The 27,352-nt window shown below is 42.0% G+C and overlaps 5 protein-coding genes and 1 long non-coding RNA gene across 7 annotated transcripts in view; 2 read left to right on the top strand and 4 right to left on the bottom strand.

The window, feature by feature from the left end:
* Window positions 1-523: 523 nt before the first annotated feature.
* Window positions 524-2,942, bottom strand: LOC143429847 (calcium-independent phospholipase A2-gamma). Its single transcript, XM_076905660.1, has 8 exons — window positions 2,856-2,942; window positions 2,390-2,762; window positions 2,087-2,299; window positions 1,989-2,012; window positions 1,474-1,682; window positions 1,206-1,404; window positions 909-1,115; window positions 524-807 (listed from the first exon to the last, which is right to left on the bottom strand). The coding sequence occupies exons 1-8, from the start codon at window positions 2,937-2,939 to the stop codon at window positions 554-556; spliced, it is 1,563 nt and encodes a 520-aa protein (XP_076761775.1). The 5' UTR covers window positions 2,940-2,942; the 3' UTR covers window positions 524-553.
* A 4,123-nt stretch (window positions 2,943-7,065) lies between these two features.
* Window positions 7,066-12,957, bottom strand: Tinc (transmembrane protein tincar). Of its 2 annotated transcripts, XM_076905463.1 has the most exons (11): window positions 12,687-12,957; window positions 12,384-12,608; window positions 12,172-12,303; window positions 11,022-11,957; window positions 10,747-10,934; window positions 10,445-10,674; window positions 9,865-10,367; window positions 9,521-9,779; window positions 9,109-9,241; window positions 8,621-8,827; window positions 7,066-8,211 (listed from the first exon to the last, which is right to left on the bottom strand). In XM_076905463.1, the coding sequence occupies exons 1-11, from the start codon at window positions 12,955-12,957 to the stop codon at window positions 7,066-7,068; spliced, it is 4,230 nt and encodes a 1,409-aa protein (XP_076761578.1). The 2 variants fall into 2 exon arrangements, with proteins under 2 accessions (XP_076761578.1, XP_076761579.1); XM_076905464.1 differs by lacking the exon at window positions 8,621-8,827.
* Window positions 12,958-18,523: 5,566 nt separating this feature from the next.
* On the bottom strand, window positions 18,524-21,039 carry Nemp (Nuclear envelope integral membrane protein). The gene is made up of 8 exons (XM_076905650.1): window positions 20,857-21,039; window positions 20,662-20,771; window positions 20,346-20,568; window positions 20,096-20,262; window positions 19,795-20,010; window positions 19,556-19,680; window positions 18,894-19,055; window positions 18,524-18,690 (listed from the first exon to the last, which is right to left on the bottom strand). The coding sequence occupies exons 1-8, from the start codon at window positions 20,948-20,950 to the stop codon at window positions 18,570-18,572; spliced, it is 1,218 nt and encodes a 405-aa protein (XP_076761765.1). The 5' UTR covers window positions 20,951-21,039; the 3' UTR covers window positions 18,524-18,569.
* A 1,796-nt stretch (window positions 21,040-22,835) lies between these two features.
* LOC143429729 (tubulin epsilon chain) lies at window positions 22,836-25,095 on the top strand. The gene is made up of 9 exons (XM_076905474.1): window positions 22,836-22,914; window positions 23,052-23,284; window positions 23,409-23,524; window positions 23,596-23,784; window positions 23,852-24,103; window positions 24,194-24,340; window positions 24,415-24,564; window positions 24,635-24,809; window positions 24,927-25,095. The coding sequence occupies exons 1-9, from the start codon at window positions 22,890-22,892 to the stop codon at window positions 25,071-25,073; spliced, it is 1,434 nt and encodes a 477-aa protein (XP_076761589.1). The 5' UTR covers window positions 22,836-22,889; the 3' UTR covers window positions 25,074-25,095.
* A 210-nt stretch (window positions 25,096-25,305) lies between these two features.
* Vps60 (vacuolar protein sorting 60) lies at window positions 25,306-26,455 on the bottom strand. The gene is made up of 4 exons (XM_076905475.1): window positions 26,308-26,455; window positions 25,894-26,211; window positions 25,573-25,800; window positions 25,306-25,490 (listed from the first exon to the last, which is right to left on the bottom strand). Exons 1-4 carry the CDS (start codon window positions 26,374-26,376, stop codon window positions 25,440-25,442), a joined length of 666 nt encoding a protein of 221 aa, XP_076761590.1. The 5' UTR covers window positions 26,377-26,455; the 3' UTR covers window positions 25,306-25,439.
* Window positions 26,456-27,037: 582 nt separating this feature from the next.
* The window catches only part of LOC143429733 (uncharacterized), a 34,242-nt gene continuing 33,927 nt past the window's right edge, over window positions 27,038-27,352 (top strand). Inside the window, exon 1 of the long non-coding RNA XR_013102563.1 lies at window positions 27,038-27,047. This is a non-coding gene — a long non-coding RNA (uncharacterized LOC143429733). The remainder of the gene's footprint in view (window positions 27,048-27,352) is intronic.

The following is a 27,352-nucleotide window of genomic DNA, read 5'->3' as shown; positions in this document are numbered from 1 at the left end:
TTACAGTAATTAATTAAACAACCGAACGATTCACATTGAACGTACAAATTATTAAATATATTTACAGTATCATCTAATATACATAAATATTCATTTGATATGAAATCGTCTCTTTCTCTCTCTCTCTCTCTCTCTCTCTCTCTCTCTCTCTTATGGACGTATAGCTATGATTAAATTATTTTGATACGTTAAGAATTAGAATACACAAGTTTGAAATATTTGTTCTAACTGTCATTAGTAATACTTTACGCTTTGTCGGTTGATAAACATCTTGCAGAGATTATAACAAACAAATAATAGCATATTTAAGTATATATTTCTTTGTTTATCATAGAACGAAAACAACTAAAGGTGAAACATCAATCGAGATGGCGTAGCTACGTACCCACCTACAGCTACGAGTTTGTTGTAAAAGAATTGAGTAAAAAATTTGTACTCGGCTCGTTTATGCGATTTTCTTCTTTCTAAAATTGTTCAGAGTCGGGGAATGCGTACGGGAAATTTAGGATAGATAGATAGATAGATAAATAGATAGAACAGAATAGAATAGAATTCATAGGCCTAATATCTTCCGTTGTAATTCAATCCAGTCCATTAACTTTTGTTGAATTTGTCTGTTTTGGGACAAAACTTGGGCAGCTTTCTCAAACTTTTCTTCGTTCCTACGTATGTACATTTTAGCATCTTGTTCCAGTTGATTGATCTTTTCGGGACGTATTTCCACCATCGATAACATTTCCGTCAAGTATGGATTGAAACGAAAGTAAACGTGTTCGGGTAGAAGATCGTTCAGCATTGTATGCACAGCTATGGAGAACGGAATTAAAAAAAAGAAAAGAAAAAAAAAAGGGCGGAGATTAAAATTCGTAGATAACGACGTAAACGGAATGCGAATGGAAAATTCATACCTTCTGTATCGGTTGCGCTATTTAGGATACTATAGAATTTTTCCTTCCAACTAGAAATGGCTATTTCTGCGGATTGCTCGGTGTTTTCGCAAATCCGATTAGGCGTTCGGCCAGTGCCAAATGAGATCACACATTGAATCGAATTATTCGGCCATAATTGCTTGGCCTCGTGTAGCGCAACGGCACACGGATTATTGACAAGTATACCTGCGTGTGTGAATCAACATTTTTAAACCGTCCAACGTTGGATGATGGATGATTGTTCTTTCTTTAAAAAGGCACGTTTCACGCGTTTACCTCCATCTTGATGAAGGTATTCGCCATATTTGAATTCTTCAAAATAACTAGGAGCCGCTGCGGATGCTCTAATAGCTTCCCATAATTTGTGTTTATGAGATCCTATATATTGGCTTTCAACTCTATGCGGTAACGTATAATTTCTGAATACATAAGCCATTACACGTTCGTGATTTACTATAGCGGATATAGCTGAGAACTGAAACGTTATGCTCGTATCAAAGTTGGAAATAAAGTTGAGCATTTCTGAACACATAGAATAACATACTTTCGGAGCAGTTGGATCGCGAACTGTTTTTATAAGAGGTTCGTCTCCTAAATGCTCTTGCAGTAATTTTTCCCAGAGAGCTGTATCATAATATCCATGACTCCATACCAAGTTGCTCGTGCCTTTTATCGCGTTCTGAGTAAACACTTTAGCGCTTAATTCCTTGTACAATTCAGATATCTCGTTTAACGACTTTCGTTTATGACCACCTGAAAGTAATAGTATTAATAATAAATAATTAAGTAATATTTATTATTTAAAGGTTGCATGGAAAACTATGCGGTATTCTATTCTATTCTATACTTTTCTATTCTATTCTATTCTATTCTATTCTATTCTATTCTATTCTATTCTATTCTATTCTATTCTATTCTATTCTATTCTGTTCTATTCTATTCTATTCTATTCTATTCTATTCTATTCTATTCTATTCTATTCTATTCTATTCTATTCTATTCTATTCTATTCTTTTCTATTTTATTCTATTTATTTATTATTGTAATCATCTTCCATACCTTTGGAAGATTCCTTTGGTAGAACTGCGCATAAAAGTTAATGAGAAGATGATTCATCGAGATGGAAAGGCATGCAACGGATTTATTAGAAAACCTACCTAGAGCAGCGGCTAGAATAGCTCCTGTACTCACACCGCATATGTAATCGAACAATTCGTAAGTTTTCTTTCCTGTTAATTCTTCAAGTTTTTTAAGCATTTCTACAACCAACACACCGCGTATACCTCCTCCATCGATAGAAAGAATTCTAATACCTTTGCAGGGCAATGGATCGGCGTAACCTAATACTGCTAACGCTTCTCTGATAGATGCTGCAAAAGTTTATGTCTACGTATTGAAAAGGTACAAAATCCCGTTTAATAATATCTTTGTAATAATTATGTAATACAATTGTTTTATACCGATTATTTGTTCGTCTTTGACATTTTGTCGAGTTTTTAGCAATACGCTAATCGCTCCTTCTTTAATCGCATAATGTCTGGCCTCTGGATACTGATCGATATGTACCATAAACTCTTCGATTCTTCTCAAACGCGAAGCATTCGATTCAGCGGTTACAATGCTATTTAAAACGTGACGAGTCCTGGATGCGATGCTGTGTCTCGGTATACTTTTGTGAACATTTAGTTTCCACTTTGGCGGCATAACCAAGTTGACTGTTTTACTTTGAACGGTCCAATTAAAAATCAATGCGCCAAGGAGCTGCGATAAAGGCTTGGATGCTGCCTTTGTCCGACTTTTACTCTCGTTTTCATTTTCTTCTTGGCTAATTTTCTAGAAAAGTTCTACTATCAACTATAAATAAGATCAACGCGTATATATATATATATCTGTGCGTGTGTGCGTGTGTATTTATATGGCTCTTACCTTTTTACATTGAACAGAATTATCAGTTAACGCGACCTGTTTCATCGAACTGTCTAGCATTAGTTTTTCCTTCTCTATTTTCATATAGTTACCACGCTTCTCCGTATCCGTTGTTTTTCTACCATTAGTTCCACCTTTTGATAATTCGATCAGCGTCTGTTTTTTTATTGTATTTATTTGGGAATACGTTACCCTCTGCAGAAAGTCTAACCATTCTTTGGATAAAACGATTTGCAGGCTTTTGTCATAATCAAATTTGCGCAAGTAATTTTTCAGTTGTGTTAAAAATTTTGAATAATTTTGCATAGACATTTTCACTTCCCATAAGATGAAGTCTGTCTGTAATTACGTATAAATAATTTTTAGTTGTAGACTGTAAGTAGATTTAACTGTTTGTTTGAATGTTTTATCTGTTATAGCGTGTACGTACATTGTGCAACATTTGTGCAACATTTGTAACGGGTAACAATTCTAATTTTAAATTGAAACAGAGGAAATTATTCGATTTATTTAACGCGACGCGTATTAATATCGATATGAAAATAACGTAACTAAAACGATGTCGTTGCGTATACGTAGACGTATACGATACATACCGCACGCCACGTACACTGTGGAGAACGCGTTTGTCAAAATCAGCTGATGGGTGAGATTTTCGGAAACGTTTTGACGACGATTATTCGCGAAGCAGAGTATTCGTGCAGTTCTCTTTATACACGTACATCTTAAAAATATCTAGTATGCGTACGTAATTAAACGTATATAGTTTAACATTAAACACACAAGTATATAATGCTCGTAGGAATTATTTGCGATTATACCTGTGGCGTCACCCGTGCAAATCACCGTGGCGCACATCATTATCGGCAGCGAAGTAAAGTATCTTCTTTGAGTTTAACCGTTTTGCGCATAGATGGCACCACGGATAATGAAAAAACCGTTTCGTACAGTAGATGGTAATGCGACGGTCGATCGTAGCGAATCTATGTCTTACCTTATTCTACAATATATAATAATATATCGAAGAGAGATTTACGTCACTTTGATGATCGTTTCGCACCGAACCGTTTCAAACTACTAACCACGCTTATGTCTCTTTCTACTCTATATAAAAGAACTGCTCTGGCGCAATTGAAATCGTACGATATTGTTGAAGCAATCAGATTTGTTGACGGCTAGAGTACATTTTACTGGCACAAGTAAATATCCTCTGTTGTTCGCAACGTTGTTTATATCGCTATTATTAAAGCAGTCGTATAGTACGTATGTATAGAAACGTGACACGTGTCGAATAATTTACCTTTATTTTCTTGGTAAACGAATATACAAAGTTTACATCTAATTTGTTTGCTTATACGATGCATCGAATAATATTGATACGATGTGATGATAATTGAGTGTGCGCGTGCTCGTGTATCGCAATTCTCTTTGTTCTCTTTGATTCGTTGAAACGAGTAACGCTTTAACGATGCTGAGATCGAGCCGATCGATGATGTATCCTTCTAGCTTCTTACTTTTTTTTTCACGTTTTTCAGTCTATGCGAGAAAAATAGTTTCATAGGCCGTTACGAGTACTCTTTCTTTCTTCCCCCCCCCCCCCCCCCCCCCCTCGCCCTCCCCCTAAATATGTAGTTATAGGAATATACGTCTCTATAAAGTAACAAAAAATTGACTCGCGCAAACGATTGGTAAATGAAGAAATGTAAGAAAAGGAAGAGGAAAAGAGAGAAATAGAATTTGATTGCGAGAAAATGTTCGGTGGTGTTTTTGCACGAGTATCGGAACGGAGCGGAGCGCGCGTAAAGCTAGAGCGTTTTACCATTAGCGTGAATACGAATAAATACGTAAGGTTAGTCTAATCAGTCTTTATACAATTATTCGTACATGTCTGTTCCTTCGTTGACATTAATTCTCGCTCCTCTCGGTGTTTGGCTATTTACAATCTCCGAGGGAATGGTCGAGGGCGACGAATCGATGCGCGCACAGGCTTAGGCACAGACAGACAGACAGACAGACAGACAGACAGACAGACAGACAGACAGACAGACAGACAGACATTAACACAATTACACAAACACACTTTTCTCTAGCCGTATCTAAAACGAACTAAGATAGAGTAAAGTCGCCGAATGACGGTAAAGGGTAAAAAAATATTTTTCCGTATCATCGGCATCGATCCCAACGGAATCTTTCGCACGGTTGCTTCTTTGAACGATAAGAGGAATGGAAAGGATAACGATGCTAAATACGAGAAATGATCGAGAGGGATTGCTCCGACATGATGATGATTCACTTGCCGTTTACCAGTCGCGATCATCGATATCGATCGATTACCCGTATCTTGATGATTGAGAGTTAGTTACTCGCTCGCTTCAATTTCCATCTCGATCTTTTTTTCTTTTGCTTCCGTTCGAAATCTGAATAAAGATGAAATCAAGTTTCGTAGAAAAACTGCGAACGTGAATATCGTGGCTCTTACAAAAGTATCGTTAGGTTCTTACCAACGAAAGAGGGGAGGATAGTGTAGTAACACGTTTGTTACGTGGCAAAAGTAAGAAAATAGTACATAGATTAGTCGGAAAGATTTCAAATTCTTACTTACTGTCTTACGATTACGCGATAAAGCGTCGCTTTAGTTTCGCGATATGTGCATCAAAAATACGATTCGAATTCATACACAACGAACATGTTCACAAAAGGGCACTTGAACAGGTTCGATTCTTTCGACTTTTGCTGCGAATCGTCATCTCTTGATTTCACCTTTTTCCTTAACCGACGGATTATGATATTGTATTTGTGTATCCCCACGATGAACGGTAATTTATTCTATACCGGGTCTACGCGTTCTTCAGACTCGGATTTTTTCCAACTTGAGATCGAACGATATTTAAAAATAACAACCCTTCTTGCATCGTAATCGTTTGAGCAGAGTTTTTCCCTTTTCTAAATTACGTTGTAGAACGCGATCAGTTCGTCGTAGACAACCGCGACAGGAAACGATAACAGAAGCATTTCGTAGTTTGTTGATTGGCGCGGTTCGCGTAGTAGTAGTAGTAGTAGTAATAGCGGTAGTAATAATATTAATAGTAGTAGTAATGGTAGTAGTAGTAATAATAGTAATAACAGTAATAGTAGTAGTAGTAGTAGTAGTAGTAGTAGTAGTAGCAGTAGCAGTAGTAGTAGTAGTAGTAGTAGTAGTAGTAGTAGTAGTAGTAGTAGTAGTAGTAGTAGTAGTAGTAGCAGTAGCAGTAGTAGCAGTAGTAGCAGTAGCAGCAGCAGCATCAGCAGCAGCGGCAGCAGCAGCAACAGCGGCGGCAGCAATAGTAATAGATAATACACTATCAATTTTGCTACTATTTATATAATATATACGTTATCGGTGAATTTGATAAAAATACCGGCTTGCCAGTTTCCTATCGTAATGGGTATACATATGTAGTAAATAAGCGCTGCGACTAATTATACCATCTACACGTATCTACACAGTTTTCACGTTGTTGCGAAGAAGCGTTTTGTTTTTCATTGAAATCGGTGAAATTTATTTTCGCGACTAACAATAGAAAAGCAGTCTTTTGATACACGTGTACGTACGTATTTACGTAGATAGATGCGAGTTCTACTGTTTGCCTGTGTGCGCAATCACTGCTACGTATTTAATCGACCGTTTCTGTCCGCTCGAGCAACGGTTAGGAGGAACATTTGGTAATAGGTACGTCGACCGGTTTCGCGTAAGCAGATATCGAAAAATTGTTGCCGCGTCAAGCGATATACAGAAGGAAATAATATTAATTACGTAGACGTATGGCAGTCGAACCGTAAATGGAACGTAAATGGAGATCCAGAGAGTAGGTATTTATATGTTATCGTAATGGCAGTAATCGTATCCGAATACGTAATTGCATTGTGTTCGCGTCGCGTTTAGAATTACGTGGTGGTTGTCGGTGGAGATGCAAGAGCGCGAGGAAATAAATAGTATAAATAAAAGAGGGCAGGCAGGTAAAGTTAAGGGTAGGTTATTTCTAATGATATAGACGATATCGAGAGAGAGAGAGAGAGAGAGAGAGAGAGAGAGAGAGAGAGAGAGAGAGAGAGAGAGAGAGAGAGAGAGAGAGAGAGAGAGAATATCGATATGGAAGAACCGTGAGAGAGCGTGATATGTAAGTAAGAGAGGAGATTGAATGGTCGGAGCGAGAAAGAATACTAAATTTGTTCAGTGCGGCAAACACGTGTCGGAGTCGCCGCTACTGGCCATCGAAAAGTTAGCCGAGTCGCGATCGGTTTGCCTGATCTGCGCGGTGGTTGTGAGCTTCCCGTTAACCTGAGGTGGTTGAGGGAATGTGTGATGACCGGGCAATGGCCAGGGTTGGGTGTGCAGGTGGACCGGTGGGAACCTTTTTACGAAAGGATTACTCGCGATAGGCGTTAGGCCGTGGATAAGTCGGACACCGTTGTGATGGGAGGGTAGGGTGGTGTGAGCTGGAACGGTCGCGTGCATCTGCGCCGGGACGAAGGTGTGCCTCGGTACCGAGCCACAGCTTCCGCTCGAACCGGCCATGTGCGATCCCGCCGTAGTGTGAGAGGCGTGGGGAAGCGGCATAGTGGAGCAATGGGGATAGGTGACCACCGGTTGCGTTGGATAATGCGGCAGAGTGGCGGACGAAGCGTGTACGCGAATGTCATTGCTCTCGGTGAACGAGGTCATCCTCATGTTGGTCGATCGACTGAACGGTTCCTCGTTTGGATTTAATGGCTCGGTCAGCTTCGTCCTCGAGAATTTCCGGCGTATCACCACCGTTGCTTCGTTTGGATTTTCAAGGATAACGGCCGGACAGCCAATAGTATCGTTCACGTTCACGTTCACGTTCATGTTCATGTTCATGGTAGCGTTTTCGTTCGCATTCGCGAATAACGGCACGTGATTCGCGTATTGCGGCGAAGCGAAGGATTGGCTGGTACCAGGGCGACTGTTTGGCGGTGAAAACGTGTTCGCGATCGCCGATCCCGGTTGTATGCCACGTTGGAGAGAACAAGTGCGCCATTGATCGCGCGATTCCTCCGTTGTACCATCACCGTTCGCGCCACCGATGGCTGCGCCGTTCAGATCGTCCACGCTGGTCACTCGTCGTTGAGAGCTGCCATTGCTCGTGTTACTCGCGTTACTGTGCACACCGCTCGAAGACGTTTCGCTATGGCTGCTCGTGTTGCTGTGTCCCGTCATTGAACCAGCTCCGCTGCTACCACCCACCACCGTGTCCAACGGTGGGGAGTTTGAGGAATCCGAGTGTGGCGTCAATTCTTCGTGCGGCATCCCCGAGTCCGTACGGCGCAAACATCGCGGCGTTTGTCCTCCGTTTACCTGAAACTAACACGTCTCTCAGAACACGATCTCTCTCTCTCTCTCTCTCTCTCTCTCTCTCTCTCTGTCTCTCTCTCTCTCTCCCCTATTCACACCATCTCTGTTTGAGAGATATTCTCTCTGTAATAATAATAATAATAATAATAATAAGAACAACAACAACAACAACAACAACAACAACAACAACAACAACAACAACAGTAGATACGCGCGTGTGTGTACCGCGTTTGCGAGATGAGAAACAAGCTTGTTCGCAATCTAGACGGCTATCGGCGACCCGCGCAAGAGGACCATATCTTCGACACTACGCGTATCGCTTTACGTCCGTTTAAATGACCACGTTTGCTTGGTTTCTGACTCGACGAAACGCCAGCTGGGCGGATGGTGAACGAGTGAAGATTGTTAGTACCTGGGTGTTAGCGGTTAGTGTAGCCGTGACAACTTCGGTACTCGGTGCACACGTTGGAGTCGGAGGTGGCAGTGAGAGTGGCTCCGAAATGGGATCGGGTAAAGGGTCTGGAGTTAAGAGAGGCGAAGGGTCGCCTTCCGAAGGTTGAAGGTCGCGATTTGCGCTCGCGTAGTAAGTGACTTGGTCGTCGTTAACGCACTCGAGCAGCTGTTGGAATGCGTGCATTGAGATTAATTGCCAAGCGAAACGTAAACGTTTTTTGCGTTTTTCTTTAGAAATCTTTTCGCGAGAAAAGAAATTAACAAATGAACATTCTACGATTAAAGAACGGAAACGGATGACCAGAGGCGAAGAAAGAAAGGAAGAAAGAAAAGAAAGCATTTCCCACTGTTGAAGCGAAACTAAACCGAGTTGAAAGTAGAGAATTGTATCGTAGTAGCTGTCTCGTGGGTAGCTGATAAACCGTGAAACGATGGAAGAATGCATACCTTGTTCTCCTCGGACGTTGAATCGTCGGCCGGATCGAGGGATGTGATCAACGGTAATTCCCGTAGCGTGGCGTAATCTCCGTCATCTTCAGGACCCCCGTCGCCGATACCTCGTCGGACTTTTCCCTTATTGCTAGAATTCAAAAGTAAACGTGTCTCGCTCGTTGTAACCAAGTGGCAAGAAATTAATATCGGTAGCCGGTGGTCGAGGAGAAACAAGCAAAGATAGTCGGATGAGATGGTGATGAATTAGCTTAAAGGAAAGAAGGGTGAACGTCTTTGCGTTCGACAGGAGAAAATACGCGATTCTAACATCGAGCAGTTAGCAGTTTAAGCAGAGGGGAGAGTCACGGTTACAGCGATACGTACATAGATGCAGAAAGACATCAAGAGGAGGGAGGAGGGTAGTTACCGCGAGCCTGACGTACTAGGCAGGTCGTTAAAGGTGACCTTCGGTTTCAACTTCTTGTTCAGCCAGCCCTTATCGGTGTTCTGCGCGACGTTCGCTTCGCACGGCGATCTGCTCGGGGACGGACGTAATTTCGGTCTCAACCAATAGATTTGTTCGTCGTCGGCAGCGGCGGCGGCAGCGGCTGCGGCAGCGGCTGCGGCGGCGGCGGCGGCGGCGGCGGTGGTGGCGGCTGATTCGGCGTCAATCGAATCGACGTTTCCTACGCGATTACACGTTAGAATATAGTTACTAGAATAGTGAATGGCGCGTGGAATATTCGGAGAGATCGGTGTCCGTCTTCTCACCTTGCGAACGCGCTTTCCTCTCGACGGCCGCCTTTTGTATCACGGTCATGATAGCCTTTTTCGGCGAGGCATCGGCAATAGTGTACGTCCTACCGTTACCGACGACCAGCAGCGGCGCATTGGTCCCGTCTTCGTCTTCCCTGGCCGACAGTAGGTCGACGTCGGTCACGAGCTTGACCGATCTGGCCGATCTAACAGTGGCGCGACCGATCGTCACCCTCAACTTGAACGTCCACCGTTGCTTGATCGTGAGAAAGATCCACAGTAACAGCCAGAGGAACAAATGGAGAACGGTCGCAACCACGCAAGCTAAGACCGCGCCATCCAGACTGCCACGATAAACGACACTGTAGTCGTAGAGTAGTGGCGCGCTACAGATCGCGATCGCCAGGAACACGCACAGAGCGGTGCAATGAATAAAGTAAACCCAGCTGTTTCGGTTCCGATTCTCCTTCGACAGGATGACACGACGCTCGCGTTCCTGATTCAGAAACGCCGTGAACCTGCGTATGCGCACAGAGATAGATACACTGTACTGCGTACCGACTGTTTCCTATTTCTAAATAGACAATCGTTTTACCTGCCGTAAACATAGAAATACATGACCATGCTGGAACACAGCATCAACAGGGAGGAAAGAGCGAACAAGACAAGGGTGACGTGGGGATTGAGTAAAAAGTATGCATCCCCGAAAATGGTAGATACGCTGCTGCTGGTGCTAACGCTGCTACCGATAATGCTGCCGCTCGATATCGTACGGTACTGCTGGCGGAGAACGGGCAACACTTTTAGGGGTCCCATCACTTGAACCTGAATACGGAATAGGAAAACAAAGAGGTGATTCCATCTACCAGTTTCGTGTACCGGGCGATAATTACTTGCCTTGTAGAGGACGGTCATTCCAACGTAGGCCAATAAGCTTTGGCCGGAATTGACGATCAGCTGGAAACTGAAAATTGTCGCCAGCGCTTTGTTGCAAGACCAGAAAACCGCCGGATACCTCACGGAATAGACGGCAAGGGCGATCGCGTAATTCAAGTACTCGAGTGTAATAGGCCCGTATGATTCGGCTAAGAGACATCATGGAACATGATTACCGTTTAAGCGGTTGCAGAGGAAGCGGTTGAAATGATATTTTATCATGGGTACGAGGATACCTGTTTCGAGTTCGACGTTCAGTTTATCCGGATGATCGAGATCGGCCAGACTGTTCATCGTCAACAACATACTCCGGGCTGTCATATTTCCGGCGGCCGTTATTTTTCTTGGTCTAACCGTTGTCGAAGATCTCGTTAAATTCTTCGCTTTCGATCTACCCTTTGCGTAGCTAGTACGCAGGACCGTTTTTGCGACGACCGGTCGCTTAACGGTATTCCCATACTTCCCAATGTCCAAGCTACCCTTCAAATGATTATTCGTCCAATTGGACGTTGACGAGGACGTGGACAACGTAGTTATACTTCCTCTGTCTACTTGTTTCGCCGATCGACTATTCGCGTCGGTGCTCGTTGTCGTTCGCGTCGTTGTTGTTCTTGTCATCGTCGTCATCGTCGTTGTCGTCGTGGTGGTCGTCGTTGTCGTCATTGTCGTCGTTGTCCTAGTTATCGTTCTCATCGTGTTTACGGCCATCGGTACTGCCGTTGTTGATGCTGTTTTAAGCGGATGTACGGATGCGTTGACCGTGTACGGTGCCACCATTGTATCTCTGTTGGTAGCTAGACCGGAAATTGTATCGGTACTGATACTCGGTGTTTGTGTGTTTGCCCGAGATCCGACCGATTTATCAATGGGATCGATCAGGTCCGAGGTTGCAATAGTGGTATAGTTTGGTATGCTATCGGGTTTGTCCGCGTTGTTCTCATCATCGTCGTCGTCGTCGTCGTCGTCGTTATCGTTATCCTCTTCGTCTTCGTCGTCGTCGTCGTCGTCTTCGTCTTCGTCGTCCTCGTCGTCCGGTGTTAAAGTGACGAAAGGTTGCGGTGTTATAAAACCAGTCAGGATGCTAAGATTTACATTCGGATTCATAAAGCTCGATATAACCAACCGATCGCGATGTGTTACGAGCCAATCCAGATCTGTACGCCAAATCGCTTCTGCAAAATGGAAACACTCTTATTATTATTATTATTATTAATCATTATTATTATTGTTATTGTTGTGATTATTATTATAGTGCAGGTTTGAGGAAAGGATACTACGGGAAACGGTGCGCAGGCACCTGGCCTGTGGATCGATATTGTACACCGAAGGACCGGGGTGGTAACGCGTGTCAGTCTGGACAAAGTTCGAAGAAAGAAGCTCTATTACCTTTCGGTAAGAATCCAGCGTGTATCAGCCTAGCCTCCATAAGAAGCGAGGGTAGGAGAAAGCACATGGCTGTGCAGAGGTGTACAAAGGCAGCCGTGGGTCCTCCGTGTCGCCATAAATTATTGGCCAAACCTACGGATTCGAGCGATACAGAGATGCCGTGAATATTCGACGGCCGGTGGAACGAGGAAGATGGTAGTAGTAGCACTTACCGTGATCGGGATTGTTGCTCAACAGCGAGGATGGTGGATCGCGCGAACACGCGCTCAAGTGACGACCGAGTTTCACTCCATCGTTCGCTAGATTGCCAAGCTTTAGCAAGGCAGCGCCAAGGAGAACCGGGAGTAAAACAACCCCGGTGCCAGCCAACGTCAGGCACGCGTATAACTCCACCTTCGGTGGGGGAGCATCCGCTGGCCAGGGTAACGAGAAGTACGCTGTCGAATAAAACGTGTCCGATGATGACGACGCTGGGACGATTTTATACGATACGAACTTGCGCAGGTTTCACTTACCGAATAGTCTTTTCGCGTATCTCAGCCCGATGTATGCCTGAAAAGCGACTGCTAAAACCCCGTACCAAACCGACCACAGACTATTCACGTGTCCTCGAACGCAAGAATTTTGTTTCGTCGATCTTCGTGATTTCTTCGTTTTGCTGTTGGTCGCGATACCGCTCGAATTTATACCCGAGACTATCGGAAGCGGTTTCAACGGCTTCTTACACTTTGCTTGGTTTACATCGTTATTATTTTCGTAACCCATCAAGCTTCCCGTCATTGACATCTTGCGCTGGAAATGCCAGAAGCACTCCTTACCGTGTATCAGATCTCATAGAGAGAGAGAGAGAGAGAGAGAGAGATACCCTCTGGTATCTCGCGTAGCTGGGTCAATGCCGCGGAATAGCTAATTTGCAATCCAGGTTTCGATGCTCTGGCATGTTTGCCGGTGATCGGCTGAAAGAGAGGAAGAGCAATCGTGGTTTGAACGTAGTTGATTAGGAACCGGTGGGTGGGTAAAAGCGAGGGACGGGAACTGGCCGTTGGATGGATACTCGACCTGCATTCGCTCTCGTTGAGGACAAGGTAGGCATAGGTGGTCCCTTTTGTTTGTCGGTCAACACCGACAGAGAGAAGGCGTCGATACGATAGGGACGAGTAGTTGGCGGGCTGCCAATGGAACGGCTAGCGCGTCGTTGCTCGGAAATGTTTTAACAGAGGAACGACGGTAGGCTGAGATCGAGAGTTGGAAAATCAGGAAAGTAACTTGATTTCCTGCGTGTCATCCCTCGAATGTGACAACTAGAAATCCGTTCACCGCGTGCCATTTGAACAGTCTGAAATGGTCGGAAATAGAAGGAAAAACGGGAAGCGTTTATCGGGATTGGATAAAGCAGGGGAGCATTGTACGTGAAGGAATAACTGCGTGCAGAGGTTATTTCTAGTGAAAGATAGAGTGAAAGATATCATGTTACTCCGAATATGGTTTTAGTTGTGTATCCGAAGAAGGAAAGGATAAACGGACCGAGATCGTTTTACGCGCAGATGGTTTGGTAACGCTGCAACGAGGAAACGCAGCTGCCCGTTGAATGCTTCCTCGCGTCGCTTCTGCTCGGCTTTCCCCGGTAAATCGATAGAACGAGGTCGACCGGAGCTCGGAGGACCGCGATTCTTTTTCTCCTCGAACGGCTCGAACGGCTCGAACGAAAACGAAACCTTCCGCCAGACCAGCAGTGTCGTTCGCCTTTTCTCTTTGCCCAGACAATTTCAATCGATGCGATCTCTAGCCCGTCGTACTGACTCATCCTTTATCACCCCTCGAGCAGCATTCCAGGAGAAGGAAGCTTCAGAGTTTTCGCAGGGTGGCCAACGGATGATTCACGCTCCAGAATCACCCTCGCCGCGGTGAACAGTCAAGTAATTTCGTAAGAAGCGAAGAATAACGGAGGAGAGGGCTACCGTCTCTATTCGTTTCCGTTCCAATTCGACAAACTTTAGTAATAGTCATTCTCATCACACATCCCACGTTTCCTTCCTTCCGTGCTTCTCCCATAGCATTCCATTCGATCGATAGCCAATGTCGTAGACGCAACATGCAACGTACAATAATCACCTCTACGTACGGTAAAATGAAAGATTTCCTTTCGCGCGTAGCGCTCTCACTCTCGGTCTCCTTTCTCGCGTTTCCAGTAATCTCCGATGAAATCCAAAGTGATATGTATCAACGGTTGCACGTAACTTTTTAAATCGGAATTTTTCTAATATATAACAGATGCATAGGGTAAATATATACACGATGGATAACGTCTCATTCCGAGCGAAGGAGCTTAAGGGTGATATTAAATACGGGTGTATCGAGTTGCAAACAAGTCGAGCGTGTAGACACGATGTACCGCGCGTTATACAGCTGAGCTGCTTCACGCAGCGACAAGTTTTCAAGCTGTTGAGAAATTTACCCATTGCCCCGTAAAAATCGTCTGTAATTTTAAATCGTCTGTATGCAACGCGCACGTCCGAGAAGAAAACAAAGGGGGGAGGACCCCCTTGACCTATATTCCACTAGTCTCACTGTCAAGTTTCTACGCACTGATTATAGGGCCGCGTCGTGGTTGATTGCACTGTCGCACGCGCCTATACGGGTAGTACGGAAGTATTTGTACAGAGTATTTCTGTTACTCTATGCGTTACTATGCGCATTCGATACCTGCTTGCATTCGTAACGCTATCATAGACTTTTAATGCGTGACAATGGAAAAGTTGTATGACTTATACTGGAATGATGGAGATGTGCGATCACACATTTGCACGGGTACATTTACCACATTTAGACAATATCGAATCGGAATTAAAATTACATTTATAATTTTCTAATAATTATAGCCATTTCGATGTAAAAACCGATAACAAAGTTGGGAAACGCGTGGAAGAAATCCGGGCAGAGGGGCACAACCACGAAACCGAGTGGAAAGGATCGCGCATACCTGTGGAGCAGGTGTTCCATCGAAGAAGACCGGCTCTTCGTCCTCTTTCCGTTCGCCGCGTGTACGTACATACATATATGTGTGTATATACAGACACAGCTCACCGGCTACACAAGTTTCGCCGACTACGCGTCCTTTTTCGTTCGAACGTGTATCCCTACGAATGCATTCTTCGTATACTTGGCGTTATCTCATACGCAACTATGATAACCAGAAGAAGATACAAGCGTTTGAAAAATCTGTTAAACAGAGAATCGCTGTTGCGATCGTTAGTCTTACATACAGCTGCACGGAAATGTTGCTATGGCAACAGTTGTCTCGTTCGGTAGCGAATCACTGTTAAATATTATATTATAGTGGCCGCGAACGTTCGGATTTCTCTAGGAACATTTGGATTATTTAAAAATGACTGTTTCGAGCGCGCGCGGGAACACGCAGAGCGGAACGACTGAAAGAACAATTGGAAATGTTACTCCTATCTTCGTTCTAACGTACTAACGTTTGTTAACTATGATTGGTAAACGGCAATGAACGAACAGTTAAGTTGGGGTTTAGAACCCCTTCGCTATAGAAACGAAGAAATTCTTATGCAACGCGATAAAGATGAATGAAGGTTGGTTAACAGTTTGCCGTTGATCTGCCATTGAGCCACGAGGAGCAACCGCCGTTGAGGGCAACCAGTTTCGGAAAAGGCCCTCGCGGTATTGTAACGTGCACCTTCGCCGTTCCGCTATACGTGCATGTACGATACGATCGTTACGTTACAAAGTAAATGGTACGTTAAAATGGTAAGTTCATAACGATAGATAGGTAGGTAGGTAGGTAGGTAGGTAGGTATAAACGGTAGGTTGCGGTAACGATCAATAAATGAAAGACGGTGAAACGCTCACTGACCTTTCTGCTCGGATCCTGGGTTCGATGTTGGCAACTTCCGCCGAACGCGTGAATTGTATCTTTGGAAATGTTCAATTCACCGAACACTGGAACACACTGTGAACACTCGCGATTTACCTCGGGGGATTTTTACATCTTCGTCGATGCTGGCAGACCGCTTTCAGAAAAGAAAGAAGGAATTAGCCGCGATTAAATAGCGTTGGACGTAAGGGAAGAGAGGAAAGAAGATACCATCTTCGATTACCATAAACATTGTTGCATCGCCGAACGAAACTTCTGAACGAAACATAGGAGGCTGTATCCGCGGCTGAGACGCGGTTCGATCTACCCTGTTCCGTGCTGACGATCGATTAACCGTTCAAAGTTCGATGTTAATGTCACTGCACATGTCTCGCGCGCTCGGCTGCGTTGCAAGTTGCAGGTCGCGAGCAGAATTCCAGGGAGAATAACTCGGAGGAGTCGGGCAGAAATTAGCGAATGATGGCTCGCAAGCGTGCCAGAAGAGAGATCAGGAATGACCGAGAAGGAATTCGAGCGAGTCGAAAAAGTAAAAGGGTGCAACGCGCTAAACGTCCACGCTGGCTCTGGCCAGCCCGGTACGGCGGCTCGAATTCTACCGCGCATCTGCGCTGCGCATTTCCTCCCTTCATTGGCTCGTCGATTGCTATTATTCCCCCGCCATACTACGCTAGACAGGGATTCTCAACGCCACCACCCATAACGCTTATCGACGAACGCATCTTATCGACTTTCTTTTCCTTACTCTTCCTTCTACCGTTTCGTTCGCCAAACATTTCAATTACTTGGCCCTTCGCGTTTCTTTCATTCGTAAAACGCATCCTGGCCATTAGGAAATATTCGCTTAAACTGCAGACGCTGCAAATTGCTCTCCAAGTATCACTGATCTTGGCGACGCGATCAGTAGGTAAAGTCACTCCAAGTTCTTCCAGACAACAGTTCGTTGACAGAGTCACTTCTCTGTTACAGATCATACTTTCTCTCTCATCCGTTGCGATGCTTTGCGATGGTTGATCTACCTTTCGCACCTTTCTCAGCTTCCAAAGTCAAAAATGGCGAGCTCACTTTGAATGAATCGGAGAAAAGCAAATGATTGGATGGTAGGTAACGAGGAAGGTCAGAGTCGTGAGAGAGATTCTTGGCTATAAATCTCTGGTGGGATCGAAGACCTCTGACCTCTATTCTCTCTCTCTCTCTCTCTCTCTCTCTCTCTCTCTCTCTTACCACCTTTCGCTTTTGTGCTCATTTTAATTCTCGAAATGCTAGTACGAACAAATTGAAACGGTTGCTCTCCATTTGTTGCGATTACGTTTACCAGCGGGACTACAGAGGAACCGGTATTCGAACAACTATTTAGCTGGCAGATGGCACGCGCTGGGATCATAGTAACCCCTTCGAAAGAGCTCTGTTCGCATCTTCCAGACTATGTAGCATTCCTTCGAACACCACTCAACCTGGTTATCACTCACCTGAATATTCTAACTAACCGTACACGTTTAGTTGCTTGTTATTTATCTCATTCGTGAATCAAATTTTCGCTGAAAAAAACATTATATCCTACTTATATGTGTCTAGGCTTAAATTCGACCGACCAAACCAAAGATTTTCGACGGAAAATCATGGATAAGATTGGAGGATCCGTTCTCCTTGTATCTTCTCGAGGAGCAGGTGCGCCATGTATCACGGAAAACCAGTCTTTTTCTTATTGATCCCGCTGCTGCCCTTTGGACCGCTACCAATCCCACCTGCCGATCACGTGGCTTCCTTCGGCTACTTGCTGCCACAAACACAATTTACTTTTCGATATAGAGCGTTGCGTTTTTGTATCGTTTTTGCACAAAATGTCTACAACTTTTATTCGATGCATTCTATAGCTTGTGGAAAAACGGCAATATACGGATGGTAAAGGTTAAACGATACGAAAAGAAAAAAATATATATATACATGTATATAACTTAACATTGTAACTATTCGTAGTAATTTGTAATCCTATATGTATAATTAATCGTGCGAAAACCTCGAAACCGCGTGCATGCGGGTCCAATTTTTTGCAAGGTGCTTCCGATTGAAGACCACCTGTCGCCGTTGTTTGTTGCTCGATGACAATGTGTTCATGAATACAGCTAGGTGTCGTGTATATCGAAGAAAGTAACTCGTATCGTCGTAATCACTGCTGCATCCTTATTTTGTTGTGCCACGATAAAGTGTTATCGACAAAATTTAATTTGCAGATCACACAATCGTACAACGACGATAATAATGAAATCAGACAGTAACAGTAAAAGAACGATTTTACATTACATTGTACGCCGTACAATTATAATATATAAAAGGGTATATGGCAAGATGTTGGAATAAATGGAATTCAAATGGCACTTCAACAATTGTATACCTAGAAGGCTAGATCCGCATTCCTTTCTCACATTTCTTCACAACCACACGTACCAAAATATCCTTTTTTTTATTTTTAGATATATACATACAAATCACTTTTAAACACGTTTCATTAAAAATAATCCTCATCGTCCGTATATTCACACTCCTCTATAATTCTTGTAATCTCGATGTCGTGTTCGTGTAATTCGTCGTCGGACAAATTCGATTCACCTTCCATAAATCTGGCGAATCTAAAAATATACCGCTCGCATTTAACAACGTTATACTCGAGGATACACGTATACGTATATGTAAGTACATACGTCTACGTTTACGCCCGGTTAAATTTGTACGACCCATCCCTGTCAGTGACCGTGATCGATTATCTCGAAAGAAGTCAAATTTAATCGGGCGTTTTCCAAATTGTACACATTAACTGTCGCGCAATATTAACCTTATCGGATCTTTCAGTCTTAAAATTGTTTTCCATGGATTACACTCCGGGCTAGTGCAATATTCTTTCAACTCGTTCAATGCTTTTTTGGTTTCTCTAACACCTTCTTCACGATATTGGTCTTCCGTTAATAATGTTCTTCTCTCCGGAAACATGTTCTTCCTGATTTCGATCGAGGTGTACACATACATATGTAATAGAAGCACTTTTTATATTCTGAACGCTATTATTAACACTGTCACATTTCAATTGCACAATTGCATCTTTTATATATTTATTTATATTTATTTAGCATACACAACAGATGTACATACGTAAACATATATATATATATATATATATATACTAATAACATATCTATACTAATAAAGGTAACATTAAGCAAATGAATGAAGGTTGTAAAAAAAGTAAGAAAAAAGAAAAAGGAAAAAGAAACAAATTTAACAGGCATTTCAGTTTTATATAATGGTTTCGTAAATGAGAACAATAACTGGACAAAACGTAAAAATGTAGTCTCTAATTATTGGAGGAAATTTATTTGACAACAAAGCAAATGTTATTACCTTATGACTTACGAACATTTGTAACGAGCATTTAAAGAAAAGAATTACAATGTCTAAAATGCCAATGAATCGTAGTAAAATATAAGAAATTGGACTTACCAGTAATTTCGTCCCTTTCGTAATATTACAACAGGAAAATTATAAAGAAGAACATTTAGGATGCAACACAAAAATGACACTTCCCGAAAGTAACTGCTACAATACATGGCGCTCAGTCCTACCATCTGGGTAAACGAGAAAAGAGTATTAAATGAAAATAATAAAACAATATTTTCACGAACCTTACAATTTGGACAAGTTGTTAATTTTATCTAACATTACGGTTATTATGTACAGACCTGCAAAAACCATTCGATAAGTTTGATCGTTCTAGCATTTTTAACTGGGCCAAACCAATAACAAATTAGAAAACCAACAAAGGATACTAGTAAAAAGTACCACACGACCCATTCTCTGTATTGTAGCATGATCAGTTGGGTGTTTTCCCATATTATCTCCAAGAGGTAAAAGCTCATTGTCCAACCAATAGCGATCATTAAGTACATTATTTTACCCTTGAATTATACATATCTATTAGTATGTGAAAAATGGATGTTACGAAACATATGATGATACAAAACACATACAAAGATCATTTACCCGTAGTAAGAATTTGCTAGCAAAATATACTAAAATTATAGTCGAGGTAGTGATGGCAAGCGTTATACCGCACAAATAATAAAATAGCGGATTCCCACTCAGTTTACCAGCGCTCCAATATATCACAACGCCCAATATCATTAACGTTAATTGAGAGACGTCGATACCTATTTGTATAAGAGTGCAAAGTGTGCTTTTAGATATGACGAGTCGAGCATAAAACATTCTGTTTCTCTCTTGGCGCACTCACGTGTTTCCTTTAAGCTGATCGTATATTTGTGCAAAATGGAGGGATATACGTGTATACCAACGCATGAATCTTCGAATGGATTAATTTTAAATTTGTGACTTTTTCTTGTACCAAGTAAATTGAATCGCCAAGATCGTTGATTGTCCTCGTGTTTTTCTATTACCTCTTGAGGACTTTTACCATCGTACAGATCGTAATGATCTATACTTGTGTTTAAATGCATCTATAATGTAATGGAATATGTATTTACGTAAGATCGGGCTAGGAAGATATCTATAAGTTAGGTGCAAATAAATTTCAAAGTATTGTTTATTACTGCTAAACTCTTCCAAGTGTGTATTATATATTTTGTCTTGGCACTGTGGCAAAAGATCTGCAATCCAGGTTTGTCATTCTTAAAGGTATCGTCTGGGTTTAAAAAGTGTACTAGAAAACGGATGAGGAATAAAGATGAAACAAATTAAAACTGCAAAATTTACAAACATACAAATTATAGGTTAGCATTGCTTACCTGATTCCGTAGTTACTGCAGATTCTGTATAAAAATAATTACAGGTAAGCAAAAATGTAATTACGGTCAATGGCTGTATTATTCCGTTGGCCATTTTATTTGTTATATAGTCTTGGGAAAATTAATCGTCGCTATCAACTTAATTCACCAATTTTAGAAACGATTGCAAACATGTACAATGAATTTAGTGGTTCATCGTTTGAAAGAGAGGGAGAGGGAGAGAGAGAGAGAGAGAGAGGGAGAGAGAGAGAGAGAGAGAGAGAGAGAAATTAAAAAATCTATACGAACAAATCTCGAAGTTATACCGTATGTTTATCGTATGGTCTGTTTATGCAGTAAAATATGGTAAAATAGTACAGTTAGCTTGAATAGCCCGCGCCCAAGTATCGTCTAGGTTTACAAGGTAATTCACTACTCGTGCGACAATTTTACTAAATGGAAATAGAGTGTGCTATAACTCCACAGTGTCCGTATGTGAGCCATTACTCTCATTAAAGACACCCAATACTCTCTGCACCTCGGCCCAACACCGAGATTATTGTTTCTTAAGCGTAATATTTCTGGTCAAAACCATCTTTTTCTGTCGAATTATGGACTCCCTAGTTCCAGCTTCGTACTGTTTCGCTCTAGTTGCTTTACAGGTGTAGTGTCAGCTGTAAAAATTTCTCATGCCAATAGTGAATCACCCAGTATGTTACACATTCTCTTTCCTTTTCTCTGCTGTTCTCTGTCTCTCTCTCTCTCTTTCTCTCACATCCTAATTATGGAATTTTAGAGTATTCTTGATTAAATAAAGAAATTCCCTAATTTTCATTGAATAGAAAGAGTCAGATAAATTAAATATCCCGTTTCAGAAGCAAGAGAGAGAGAGAGAGAGAGAGAGAGAGAGAGAGAGAGAGAGAGAGAGAATGATATAGAAGAAAGTTATAAGAAAGAGTGAGATAGATTATACGGGTCCTACTCTAGAACCCCTGGCGCCATCTCTGTGAAAAGTGCTCAAACTGCTCGTACACAATTATCGACAGCTAAGTAAACTAGTAAAGAACTACTAGCGCCATCTCCGCGGATAGTAGCGAAACTAATGCCCCAACTAGTTTCAACGTTTCTCTAAGAGATGGCGCTAGTAGTTCTTCACTAGTTTACATAGCTGTCGATAATTATGTGCGAGCAGTTTGAGCACTTTTCACATAGATGGCGCCAGATGTTCCAGGGTAGGGTAGGTATCATCCGTCTCACTCTTTCTTATAGCTTTCATACCTCTAAAGCCGAAGAATAATTTATCTTACTCTTTCCAGTCAATGAAAATTAAGTAGTTTCTTTATCTAATGTGTACTACATTATTTAATACATACGGGCACTGCAGAGCTGCAGCATCCGCGAAAGTCGCGTTTAGGGTTAAAAATGAAGCGAACCCTTTGAGTGCTATGAACGCATATACGGCTCACCTGCAGTTTTCACCGTTTCACAACGAATTTCTTTGCCTCCTTGCGGCGGAATAAAAAACTGATTTATATCATTAGAAACCACAGCGAATAAAGAAGTTTTTGTGAAAACGTCTAAAAATAATTCGTTAAATGGGAGATAAAAGTTTTGGTAATTTACAAATTTTGCCACCTGAGATAAGTTTAAACTTTTATTATTCCAGCTGTTTTCGAGTTTCAGAGTAAAATAGGGACCATTATAATAGAAAATTTATTGTTCCTTTTAATATATTGTTTGTCATTTTCTTGTAGAACCTATATGGTTTGGAAGATGCAATCAATAATATGAGTGAAACTGCTGTTTCTTTGAAAAAAAAAAACTCCCAATTTTCTCTGCCACTTTTGCAAATCGGACCTTGGTTTATATGAATCTTTTCATTGCTTTTGAGATGTAGTACTAGCTGTAAAAATTTGTCACACGTGTAATGAATCACTCTGCATATACGTCTACAAAGAAATGTTTGTGTTTGAGAAGATTCAGAAATATTATATTTGCGTACGTGTATTCTCCGTTTCTCTGGACGTTTTTTTTTGCTTGTTAACGCATCCTCAATGAGTCAGTTCATCACGGTACAAGGTATATGGTATAAATTGTGACCGATATTACGTGTAGGTTAATTTTGCCACGTATCGATACGTTTTCACAAATGATGGATTTTGGAAACGGTAGAGTAAAACGTACGTACGCGCGTCACTAATCCTGATTGATTACAGTCGGACAATGTGGAAATCAAATCGGTTCAACATTTTGGCCTTTGGCATTACACGAGTATGGTATACAAACAACGAATACTGGGATGAATTTGCTCAGAACTCAACGAAAACACATTGAAAATATAAGCGATTTATCCGATTCGTTCGACAGCTTTCTCTTTGTGCCCGATAATTCGCAGAATTTATGCTTTAAAGATATGATTGATTTAAAGGAAGCAAAAGTTAAAGCCAGGGTTTGTTATCGTAGTTTATTGGTTGTAAAGTTAAGCGACTCGATTATACAGAAGATACGAGTAAAATCATGTATATACGTATAGTCGAGTTAAATTTACATTATTAATTTCTCACTGTACGCAGGCTGTATTGATAGACATGGAAGATAGCGTTATAGGAGGATTAATGAAGGGGCCTGTGCGTGATTTGTTTGATCGGGAATGTATCGTAACCAATCACCCAGGATCTGGGAATAATTGGTAATATGACGTTTTGTTAATTTAGTTTGCCACAAGAGTGCGAGAAAGAATGCTAGGAGAGAAATTTGTAGGGCTGTAGGTTATTACAACCACGGTGTGGAATACTGTGAAAAATTGGAGGACACCATAAGACGTACAGTAGAAAAATGCTCTAAACTACACGGTTTTCTGATTGTACATTCTCTCGGCGGTGGTACCGGTTCAGGATTAGGAACAGCTGTTTTAAAATTATTAGCCGATAATTATCCTACGATAGATAGGTATCGATGTTAGATAGAAATGCGCGTACCTTGAGATAATAGTAATTAACTGTCACTATTATTACAGATTAGTATCTTGCGTCTATCCAACTGTTATGCAGGATGTTGTTACCGCTCCATATAATGCGCTATTGGCAACTAGGGAGCTTATAGATTACGCGACGTGCGTATTTCCCATTGAAAATGAATCACTTTTGGACATGTGCGATACGCAACTGAAGAAAAAAGGTAACGCGGATCAGATAAAGTACAATATTAGATGCAAACCATTTCAGGATATGAATAGTATCGTTGCGAATATGCTCCTCCATTTAACTAGGTAATTGTACTATTACCTTTTCCTTGAGATACTTTAACGTATACAAACTTATTAACGCTGGGTGAATAATAAGAATTTGTTCCTGTACAGCGGATCTAGATTTCCTGGTAGTTTGAATATGGATATGAACGAAATAGCAGGAAATCTTGTAGCGTATCCGAAATTACATTATGTATTTAACAGCGTTAGTCCATTGGCATTAACTGCCCCAATAATGTACAGTACACAGGGAAGAAAGTACGGGTAGTAAGATCTAAATTTGGATAGCGCAAAATATGGAAACACATTGGTTATCTACATATTTTTTTAAGGCTACTAGATGAAATATTTACTAATGCGTGGTCACGAAACAATCAATCGATTAAAGTAGATCCGTTGAAACCGGATTCTACGATTTTAAGCGGCGCGCACATTGTTAGAGGGAACTGTTCTATAAATGATTTAAAACGAAACATTGAAAGGTAGACGTGCGATGAATTATAACAATGGTTGTGTAATTGCGAGCATTATCAATTGCATTTCAATTGGTAGGTTTCGGAAGAAAGTTACATTCACGGCGTGGAGCAATCAAGCTATGAAAGTAGGCTTGTGTTCCGTACCACCGGCTGGGCATTCAACCTCGCTGTTGTGTCTTTTAAATTCTTCGTCAATGTCATTGCTATTTAACAACGTAGTGAAACAGTTCGCCAGACTGTACAAACGAAAGGTAATGGCGATACATGATACTAATATACCAATATATGGGAACTTACATAATATTAGGTCTTATTAAATAAGTTTCTACAATCAAAATGTGTAACAGGTATGTGTGTGTATACCGTAGGCACATGTGTATCATTATACGCAAGTACGTGGCTTCGAAGAGACGCATTTCGTCGATAGTAAAGAAGTTATCTCAAATGTAATTATGCGGTACGCCGAGCTGCAAAATCAGAAGCAAACGAATATTCCTCGGTTACAGATCGTTTAAACTTTGAAGCCAGCCAATTTTATTTATTTTTATTCGAACTATACACGAACGAAGCAAAAATGCACAACTGTAATTCAATTGAAAATAATAACAACATCTCCCTAAAAAGTATAACAATGAAATTGCACGGTTCATTAAACGTATTTTGCGTAATTTGCGCAGATTTTAGTTTGACATCTTGACATTTGGAAATTTCTAACGTTTAGAACATAATTTTTATGTACCATATGACGTACAAAAGGAAAGAAGCTTTTAAAAGTCGTCGATTCTCGAAGGCTGCGTAATCACTTCGTTGGCCATATAAACGTTAGGTTAATTTGTATCGATCAATGTACATTATATTAGATATCGTATATACGTATCGTTTTAACTAGCTGGTATTTGCGGCAAACCAAACTCGTCTACCAGAACACCGTCCTAGAAATGAAGAAACGATGTTTCCAACAGATTCAGGCATTATCGTAAACAGCACTGTCGACAATTCAATGAGACTACAAACCTTATTCCTGACAGAATTCGCTCCAGGTTCCTTATCAGGAGCGCTAGGTGCTTTAATAGCATCGTCCAAGTAACTGGTGTCCTCGTCGATAGCTAAATCGTCCCCTAGGGCTTCCAGCTCGGCGGCTAATTCATCCTCGTCTATATCTGGCACACCGTAGCTGCGACCCAATGCTTCTTGTACTTCGTCGGCTTGTTCCAGCATATCCGACAGATCGTCTTGAATATCCTAAAAAAACTCGTTAAAAGCTCGTTAAAAGACCGCTGTTGTAGAAACAGTGTAGAAGCAGCAATAACGATAGTTTGAAAAATTGGCGAATACCTCGATTTGATCTATATTTATGTTTTTGAATTCCTTTTGCATTTGTTTAACCCCATCTTTCATGGCAACTACAGTGGCTTGAGTATCTTTCAGAGTTTGAGTCGCATAATTCGCTTGTTCCATGTTAAATGCCTGTTGACGTAAATTATCCACCTGTGCTTCGTACATTTTACGCTGCTTCAAAACGCGCAACGCTTTAGCCTTTACCGCATTCTTTGCAGGTCCTTCTCTCATTTTAACCATTTGATCTTTGTACTTTTTCAATTCCGCGTCTAATTTTAATATCTTCTTTTCCGCAGAGTCCGCCCTGCTGTCGACCTTTTAAGAACATTTCGTTACATCTACACTATCTATACGGAGAATAACAATTAACCTAACTTTGATGATAATTGAGCGTGGAAAAAGGATCGTTACCCCAGCGATACAATCGGTGAGACTCGGCGGTGGTTCCTTAGGTTTGGGTCGACCAAAAAGTCTGTTCATCTTGACGGGAAGTGTATGTAATTTAAAAATACGATTCTCTTCTCTTTCTTATTCCTATCCTTTCGAACCTTTGATCGTTAGATACGTTCGCTCGAAACGTCAAGCTAACTGATTCACGCGATGCAATCGGCTGCTCCATCTACTGTCGTTTACCAGTTATTACATGTACACTGTGTACCGCATAAGTAAGCTACGCATGTGTACTCGTAATTTATTTCGTTTAAAGATTTTTGTTTCCATAGGGGTGCATACGTATATATGCATGTATTATACACCGTGTAAAGGAAATTGGAAGAATTTAATATCATCATCGAACATTTAGTTCTATAATGGTGCATTTACATCATCGAACACACACTTTGTGTTTCATTTTCGAGCGAAAATAGAATGATAACAAAGGGAAAGACAGACTCGTTTCACGAACGAGATGCTTGTATGGGAAGAATGTGGATTCCATTGATAGGGTAACCGAATATCGTTACGAGTCGATATGAACGAAAGCGTGTAGTGGTAGTGGGAAAAAAGGAGGAGGAGGAGTAGGCGGGTGGGTGGATGGTGGGGTGGGGGGATACGGAGACGAAGGAAGGCGCTCGCGTCGCCTGGAGTAGATTTTGAAAAATCACGTGGTGGTAGGAACGTCGCGCAACGGGGCGGGTGGTGAGAAAGAAAGGGTCTGGCGCACGGTGACGGTGGTGGTTGTTCGTTGGTTATCAGAGGCGGTGGTGGTGCCGATGACGGTAAGGTAATGGGCTGGGGTGGCGGCGGTGGTAGCGGTGAAGGAGTAGGGCAGAGGTGGAAGCGGCAGCGGCGCGGTAACGCAGAGGCTCCGATGACGGCGCGGTGGCTCAAAGGCGAACGGTAACGCGCGTGCGTGACCAACGTCGCCGCGCGACGCAGCAGCGACGTAGCGCGACGTTAACGACGTCGACGAAGACGAGGACGAGGACGAAGCGGTAGCCGAAGATCGCCGAGCGCA

Source organism: Xylocopa sonorina, chromosome 12 (genome assembly GCF_050948175.1).
Source record: "Xylocopa sonorina isolate GNS202 chromosome 12, iyXylSono1_principal, whole genome shotgun sequence".
In the NCBI taxonomy this organism is placed as follows: Eukaryota; Metazoa; Arthropoda; class Insecta; order Hymenoptera; family Apidae; genus Xylocopa; species Xylocopa sonorina.
The sequence above is the reverse complement of the archived record's forward strand: the minus strand, read 5'-3'. Positions and strand labels throughout refer to the sequence as shown.